We start from the raw sequence: 8235 nt of genomic DNA, 5'->3' as shown, positions 1-8235 counted from the left end.
AGAGTGCTTCATCTAAGAACCCCCGATGGCACAAGCCATCCACTAACCTATTGTAACAACTAAAACTTAGTGATACTCCAGCATCATCAACACTACAAAAACATCAAACCCATCCAAGATGCTATATTGGCCACAAAATCCCTTAATAAGCGCATTGCATGTGCTACTACAAGGCCTCAATTTCATATCCAATAGTTTATCAAAAAGCAATTTTGCTTCCTCTAATTTACCCAAATTACAATAACAAATGGCCATTGAGTTCAATAAAGACTGGTCTTTCGGTTCAATACCTCTCTTCAAAATGCAATATACATAAATATCCTCAGCCATTTGGGTTTCACCAGTGCCACGAGTTGTCGAATGAGAAAACTGTAGTGTGTGTGCAGTTCAAAGTTTGATGGGCCCATGTTTCATACACAGTTGCAGCTGAAACGAAACTGAAAAGACAATAATAACCTCGTGTGGGCTTCCGTCATCATTCTCTCCCTCAGTATCAGGACTCGCCTCTTAGGTTGAAGCAGCAGTCCTAACAACGACTCGATGCTCCAGTGACCTGGTTTTCTTTGCCGCAGGACGGTCAACAGCTGCCCTGTTTTTCCTCTTCTTACTCGTGTCGGGCTCCAAGGCCCCTGCTTCGCCACCAAGGGCGACCTTATCTGCATATTCTCGCCAACACCTGCACCAGCGCAGTAACCGAAAGACGCTTTCGCTAAGGGCTCAGAAAGAAACACAAAACACAAAGCATAGGCGGTAAGGGAACCTCACCATGATTCTTGCCCACCCAACACTTCTTGGCCATGCCCGTCCAAGACCGAACGCAATATGGGAACTTCTCGTTCAACCGCCCGATCCATCCTAACAAATCTAGAACCGCCTCCGGGTGCCAAGCGACGGCTGCAGGAAGCACAAAGAGATTATTATTTCGAAAGGAAGAATAGTTGAAAAGCAGCTAAGGGAAAATTGCTTACGTCGGGTATTCCACCTCTCCTGAGAGTGCATCCTCTGGGCCGGGATGATATCTGAGGTCCTTACTCGAATAAACCTGCTCATCCATCTTAGTTTTAATTGCTAAGATTAAATTACTTATTTGATATAAACGTTGGGTACAAAAAATTATCTACTATACACGGGTCCTCAAAAAGTCCATCTATTTAAGCTTTGTTTAACAATAATCTTTTAAATTAGATAATGAAAAGGTTCTTGATGGCCTTCCATATTTGTGGGTGGGGATGTAGTTTTTCTTGGCTCAAGTGGACATTTAAAAAAAGAAAACTTTTATAAAGGAGTGGAGTTGTGGGCAAGCAAAGCATGCTTCCTTTGAACATTACTCTTGCCATGGCTTAAAAGGCAACATGGTCCTACTATTTTAAAATTTTAATTCTTGTCTCCACCCAAATATAATATTATATCTCAAAACATCTCTGATGTAGTGTCATAAAACCACTTTATTTTATTTATACCATAAAGTTAGTTTCCGTTAGGAGCAGTCACATATTATATTGAATTTTAAGCTAATCCCAAGATGTTATTTTTTTTGATAATTTTTTTGTATATGCATAATGAGGAATAATACTTACAAATTTTTATATGTTTCACAATTAAACTCTATTTTTACTAGTGATTAATCATTAACATTTTCAACGACGGAGAACAAATACTATGACAAAATAATATTACGAATAAATTTTTTTATCGAAATAAAACCACCATAAACAACATTAATTCAGCTAGTTTTAACTCCATTTTTCTTTTGTTATTAAGGGAACAATTCATCTCTAGAGATCACAACTCAAATTATAATATCACAAGTTCAATTTGATAATCAAAAGTGACTACAATTCAATTAGATCTTTCTTACTTTCTTGCTAACTATGTAAAAACAACCTCCCCTGCCCCTTTACCATATGTTGCTAGATAAAGATTATTTTGTAAAATAAAAGAAGAAAAAAGCCTATCGTAATAAATAACAATTTAACTTGATATGGATTTTTTTTCCTTTTAGCGAGCATGTGCGGTATATTAAAAACTTATATATTTTATTAATTATTATTTTTGTGAGCGGATAAAAATTACATATATTTCGTATTAAGGATGAAGTGGGGTCTCGGCACGAAACATAAGGTGAAACCCCCCAAAAAAATAAAAATATGGAAAAGTGATTTCTATTACTGCAATAAACTTAAACTAAACATTTTAAATTTTTCTTAATAAGGGAACTATATATTAAGAAGTTTTCAATCAAAAACATTCTACCTAACGTACAAGAAACGAATCTGGCATTACCCCAACTGTCAATCTCTTCACTACTCTCAACTTACATGCGCAGATCTCTTTCTCTCTCTCTCTACAAACCAAAAAAAGCCCAACCGAAGTCTCTTAAAAACCATTTATTGTCTTCTTTTCTTGTCATTAGTAACAACACTTGTTGTGCTTATATGCATTAATTGTTCATTGATTACTCTAATGTGAAAAAACCTTTGGGTTTTTACGTTTTGGGTATTCGAGAATTCAACCTAAAGAGTTCTCTTTTTTCTGGTAGTGATGGGGTTTCTTGATTTATAGTTATAATCTTGCTATTTTATGAATTGGGTTGTCAAAAAGTTTTGATTTTTGATTTGGGTTTGTGAGAATTTTGTATTCTTGATATGGGTTTTAGAGATTGGACCATTTAGTTAAGTCTTGTGTGAATCTTGATTCAAGTGGGGGCATGTAGGGTATAGTTGAATGAGCTGCAATTTGGTAACTGGTGGGAGATACAGTTACTTTTTATTGTTATATAGTTGGCATTTTTTGATTCTTTACAAGTGAATTGAGGTTGGATTTTTGTTAGGTTTTATAGAAAATTTAGAGATTTTTTTGCTGGGAGCTGGTTTGTTTGATTGGCTTTTTCAGCTTTTAACTGACTTATGAGATAACTTGAAGGAGTTACAGAAAAGTGAAATTTGTTGATTTTTTTTGGTATAGAACAATTTTGTGTTAATATGTCTGGTGGAACACCAGTTGGTGGTGGTGGATATGTGAGGCAAAGGCTAAGTCAAGGGTATGGTTCGAGTGGCGATGATCTTGAGGATGATGCTTGTTCTAGGTTCGTTTCGCAATCACAGTCAATTCCAATTCCCAGGACAAGGACATGGACTGAGATCTTAGAGAATTTTCTTTGGATTGCTTCTGCATTATTCATTGTATACTATGGTGATTGGCATCATAATTTGATTTTCCTTTTGTGGCATGATGGTCGAATTAGGAGGTAAGCCTACGAGTTCAATTTCTCCTTTGACTTAGATTACTTTAGAGTAAACTATTTGTTATTCATATACCGTCAATCCTCTCTATAAAAGCCTCGTTAGTTCCGAACATTTTTTTGGCTGCTATAGCGAAGTTTTGTTATAGAGAACATGTATTATAACATAACATGGAAATTGGTTCTAAAGAAAACCTGGTCGTTATAGCGAAGTGTTGTTATAAAAGATGACTGTTATAGAGAAGTTTGACTGCATAAATGTTTTGCTCACCTAAAAGGGAAAGAGGGGAAAAAGAGAATAATAAGTAAATAAACATGGAATGATTGGTTATTCTTTGAAGAGAAAAAAAAACATCTAATCTCAGTTCCAAACAAGTATTAGTAAAAATGGTGTAGTTTAATTGTTGTCTACATAGTATATACTACTGCCTCAATTGTTGGCATATTGCTCATCTTTGATGTTTTAGTTAACTCACATGATGTGAATAGATGTAGCTAATGTTTTGGCTACTGTGCTTCTTGAATTGGATTGGTTGTTTTTACACTTGCATATGTAAACCATGTCAAATATTGTTTTGAATTATTAGTTGAAAGATTTCCAAACAAGCTTTTTCTTTGGTTGAAACAATATGCTTGTTTATAATGCTTTTATCCTGTAGCATAGCAAAAATGATTAGCAAATTCAAGTGCTTTAAGTAACTTACTTTTATGTTAGAGACACTCCAATTATTAGATGTCAGAAATGTCTAGGTACACTTTTAATTTTTAGTCATATTTTCATTTGTTTTGCATCTTCTTTTCTCTTGATAATTGGTCCTTTGGATTGGCTGCATCGGACTCTTTCACTGAGTTGAAAATGCACCTGCCTTGAATACCAATTTTCTCCTTGCGTTTAGGTAGTAACCTTCGAAACCTCTTCTTTTGCTTCATTACATTCAGTGATGGGGAAACACTGCATTAAGTGTGTCGTTAGCAAGAGTGTGCACGCAATGGTAAGATAATTTGAAATATACCATACAACAATAACAACAACAACAACATACCCAGTAAAATTCCACTAGTGGGGTCTGAGGAGAGTAGAGTGTACGCAGACCTTACCCCTACCCCGAAGAGGGTAGAGAGGCTGTTTCCGGGAGACTCTCCGCACAACAGGAGAGACAATAATATCAGAAAAGAAATAAAAGAAAAGGCATGTAACAACAAAAGCCAGAAAGAAAATAACAATAACACAAAACTAAGAAAACAACAATGTGAACACAACACAGACCGCTAACAAACCTAAACAAAACTCTATCAGACTACCCAGTAAAAAAAGGGAAGAACTCTCGACTACCCCCTAGCTCGACCTCCACATGTTCCTATCAAGAGCCATGTCCTCGAAAATCTGAAGCCGCCCCGTGTCCTGCCTGATCACCTCGCCCCAATTTTTCTTAGGCCGCCCTCTGCCTCTTCTTGTACCTGCCAAAGTCAACCGCTCACACCTCCTAACCGGTGCATCTAGGCTTCTCCTCCGCACGTGTCCAAACCATCTAAGTTGTGCTTCCCGCATCTTGTCGTCCACGGGAGCCACGCCCACCCTCTCCCGAATATCTTCATTCCTAATCTTATCTAGCCTAGTGTGTCCACACATCCATCTCAACATCCTCATTTATGCTACTTTCATCTTCTGGATATGTGAATTCTTGACTGGCCAACACTCAGCTCCATACAACATAGCCGGTCTAACCACAACTCTATAGAACTTACCTTTGAGTTTCGGTGGCGCATTTTTGTCACACAGGACTCCAGACGCTAACCTCCATTTCATCCACCCCACCCCAATACGGTGCGTAACATCCCCGTCGATCTCCCCATCTCCCTGGATAATTGACCCTAAGTACTTAAAACTTTCTCTCTTGAGGATGACCTGTGAGTCAAGCCTGACTTCCACTTCCGCTTCCCCCGTCATGTCGCTGAACTTACATTCCACATATTCCGTCTTAATCCTACTCAACTTGAAACCTTTAGACTCCAGGGCCTGCTTCCATACTTCCAATCTCTCGTTAACGCCGCCTCGCGTCTCATCAATTAGAACTATATCATCAGCGAACAACATACGTCATGACACCTCTCCTTGGATATGGTGTGTAAGTGCGTCCATCTTCTAATTCACTCTAGATCGAAGAAATAAAATAGCATATGTGTAGGAATACACGGAAAAATATAGCATATATGAAGTTTGGAAATTTTTCGTATTCATATATAGAGCTTGCCAAATGCCTAATTAGTTTCTTCAAACCACTAATGCTATTGGACCATGTAAATTTCACTTCTGTTTAAGGATCATTTTTGGAATAACGGATACCAAAATATACAGATATCCATGCTGTTCTTTCACATAAGCATCCTTTTATAACTTAGCAAACTGCAGCTGTTAGCCTGTTAGTAAGATGCATGAGATATCTAGGAATTACTAAAGCTGCTTGACCTTTTCACCGATAATGCTTCGAGAAAACTTGCACATTTTGGCCATAGATTGGGAGCTTTATTCATCGATTCTTCACATTTTTGTTGCAGAATACCACTATACATTGGGATGTTTGGTGTTGGTTTGAATGTTATGTTTTTCTTATATACAAGTATGTTGGCTTTGGGCATCCGGAAGTCATATGAGAAGTGGGAGATTTCCAGTACAGCTGCCCTTCCCTTCATCACTGTGCTTGGGCTCCTATCTTTCCTATTGTAAGTGATATAATGATCGCATGAATTATTTGTGCATCCAAATAGTAATACACAGATATAGTTTGAAACTTCTAGATCAAATGAGATTTACGAGTCGTTTGTTTCAGGTTCTGTTATGCTCTGTGGCCTATTTGGAGCTTGTTGACCCTTCCTCTTGTGGTATGACCTGAACTTGGCTAAACGTTATTTATTTCCGTTAATTATTGTTGTCCCTTTATTTATGTTTAACCAGTATACAGTTGACCAACTTCAAATCACTTTTGTTTTCAATGAATCATGTAAGAGAACCAAGTAACAATTGCCTACCAAAGGCAGAAACGAAAAATGTTTATTCAACATATCATTCAAGCCATGTTATTAAAAGTCATTGCTTCGTTGCTTAAAACGACGAAGCGTTGCAAATCGAGAGATTATGGCTTCATAGGTGAAGCCATGTACTTTAGAGAAGTTTGTGCTTCAAATAATGGTGCACGTTCAACAAGAATCAGAAACTTCTTTGAATTTCAGTTTTAAGGATGGTTTTAAAGAGTTGGATTAATCTCGGCATTATTGTATAGTAGATGCTAAAATTAGTTATTTTAATAGAAATTCAATTATTGCCTTTTTCATTTATTTTTCTGATTCTTAGAATGTTGGCACTGTCTTCTTGATGTATGTGGTTGTTATTGTTCCATTGCCTCCTTTTCATCTCCTTGTGCCGAGGGTTTTTCGGAAACAACCTTTCTACCTCCCGGGGTAGGGGTAAGGTCTGCGTACACACTACATGTTGTTGTAACATTGTTAGATATTTTTTAATTTCTGTAAATTGTGCTCTTCACTTCTCGCTTTAAAGCCCCTAGACCTTGTTGCATTTTTGTGCTTTTCGCTTTTAAAATCACTGCATTTTAGATTATTACCTCTTCCTTTCCATCTCTTGTCTGTCTTAGCAGTTTCTCACTTCTGATTGAACATTATTTGCCTTGACTTCAATGTTTTGCAGTTCACTCTATTCATGGCTTGCATGGTTATACTTCCATATTTGGTTCTCGGGACATTCAAGCCACAAACTGATTTGCTTCGTACAGATTAGATTCGTTGGGTTAACAAGGACAGAATTTACGTCTCACTGACTTAGCTGAAGGTGCATATAGCCGAAGGTGTATACGGGTAACGAATCATTCGTATCCATTGCAGTAGTTCAAAGTTTCTTTTTGAACGATTAGTTTTGATTGAAGTAAATATTTGTAAGTTTTGATAGTGTTTCGAAAGTGCATTGGATTCTATAATATTTTGCAACATACATGCTGAAGAAAGAGTAAATTGTTTCTCTCATGAACTATGTCATGACTCACACTTTTTGGTGATAACAAATGGTGTCCTAGCCGGTTTGCACGCACTACAACTATTCTATCGGACATGCTACCTTGCAGCATTACAGGTACCGATAACTCTATCCATCAAGGCTTAGGCAGATGGAAAAAATCACTTATCTTTGTCGAGATTTGAACCTCAATTTTCCAAGTTTGAATTCGCTTTATTGACTGTTAGGCCACATCCCTGGGTGCCCTCGTCATTAGGGTTGTTCAAAATCGAATCTTAATCGTTAAGCGAATCGCAAAATTGACTTATTGGCTTTGGTATTAGGTTATCGGGGTAATGGTTGGTGAATGGATTGAGAGTTTATAATTAATGGCTTAACGGTTTGGGGGCGGATCGCTCAATTTTATTATCGGATAAACCGTTAACCCGTTAAGACTTTTTGTATTTATACTTTTACCCCCGTTAAGCTAAAGGTGGTTGATATGACCAAACTCGTTGCCCAAATACTACACCCGCTCCAGCTTTGAATGAATTTGATTGGGGTTCAGCTTCTATTTTTTAGTGTTACTCAGTTAGTTCAGTTTACAATACAAAGGGCTTCATTTATTTCATCCAGAATCATCGCAAAGACAAAGCAAAGTCAAGAAGTTTTAGCTACTATTTTGTTTGGATTCTATAAATGCTCAACTAGAGGGAGGCGAGCATCGAGCAGATGTGATACACTCCAAGTTTTCCCTTTATCACTAATTCTCTACTTTTTTTATTGTCTATTTGATTTAGCTGATAAACCGTTCGCTAATCGATAATCCGCTACCAAACAGTCCGATGTCTTATTGGTTGGCTAGCGGATTACTACACAATTGATAACCGATAAGTCAAACCATTAAGCGTAAATATCCGTCTGATTCGCCCCGTAAGCACCCCTACTCGTCATGACTTTTCACTTGGATACATAGAAAGGAATACACCCATAA

General features: G+C 37.3%; 2 protein-coding genes across 2 annotated transcripts; one reads left to right on the top strand and one right to left on the bottom strand.

Moving 5' to 3' along the window:
* Positions 1 to 200: 200 nt before the first annotated feature.
* LOC107796364 (uncharacterized) lies at positions 201 to 1291 on the bottom strand. The gene is made up of 3 exons (XM_016619119.2): positions 969 to 1291; positions 766 to 894; positions 201 to 676 (listed from the first exon to the last, which is right to left on the bottom strand). The coding sequence occupies exons 1-3, from the start codon at positions 1052 to 1054 to the stop codon at positions 508 to 510; spliced, it is 384 nt and encodes a 127-aa protein (XP_016474605.1). The 5' UTR covers positions 1055 to 1291; the 3' UTR covers positions 201 to 507.
* Positions 1292 to 2246: 955 nt separating this feature from the next.
* Positions 2247 to 7273, top strand: LOC107796365 (uncharacterized). The gene is made up of 4 exons (XM_016619120.2): positions 2247 to 3247; positions 5798 to 5962; positions 6070 to 6121; positions 6942 to 7273. Exons 1-4 carry the CDS (start codon positions 2982 to 2984, stop codon positions 7029 to 7031), a joined length of 573 nt encoding a protein of 190 aa, XP_016474606.2. The 5' UTR covers positions 2247 to 2981; the 3' UTR covers positions 7032 to 7273.
* Positions 7274 to 8235: the final 962 nt, after the last annotated feature.

Source organism: Nicotiana tabacum, chromosome 8 (assembly GCF_000715075.1).
Source record: "Nicotiana tabacum cultivar K326 chromosome 8, ASM71507v2, whole genome shotgun sequence".
Taxonomy (NCBI): Eukaryota; Viridiplantae; Streptophyta; class Magnoliopsida; order Solanales; family Solanaceae; genus Nicotiana; species Nicotiana tabacum.
This window is presented reverse-complemented; position numbering and strand designations above follow the sequence as displayed.

What these genes read in the sequence shown, in the direction of transcription:
- LOC107796365 (XM_016619120.2), top strand. Translation starts at nt 2,982, where the DNA reads ATGTCTGGTGGAACACCAGTTGGTGGTGGTGGATATGTGAGGCAAAGG. An exon ending in CATGATGGTCGAATTAGGAG is followed by an intron (nt 3,248 to 5,797) that starts GTAAGCCTACGA and finishes TTTTTGTTGCAG; the next exon opens with AATACCACTATACATTGGGA. An exon ending in TGTTGACCCTTCCTCTTGTG is followed by an intron (nt 6,122 to 6,941) that starts GTATGACCTGAA and finishes AATGTTTTGCAG; the next exon opens with TTCACTCTATTCATGGCTTG.
- LOC107796364 (XM_016619119.2), bottom strand. Translation starts at nt 1,054, where the DNA reads ATGGATGAGCAGGTTTATTCGAGTAAGGACCTCAGATATCATCCCGGC. An exon ending in GGAGAGGTGGAATACCCGAC is followed by an intron (nt 895 to 968) that starts GTAAGCAATTTT and finishes TGCTTCCTGCAG; the next exon opens with CCGTCGCTTGGCACCCGGAG. An exon ending in TTGGGTGGGCAAGAATCATG is followed by an intron (nt 677 to 765) that starts GTGAGGTTCCCT and finishes GCGCTGGTGCAG; the next exon opens with GTGTTGGCGAGAATATGCAG.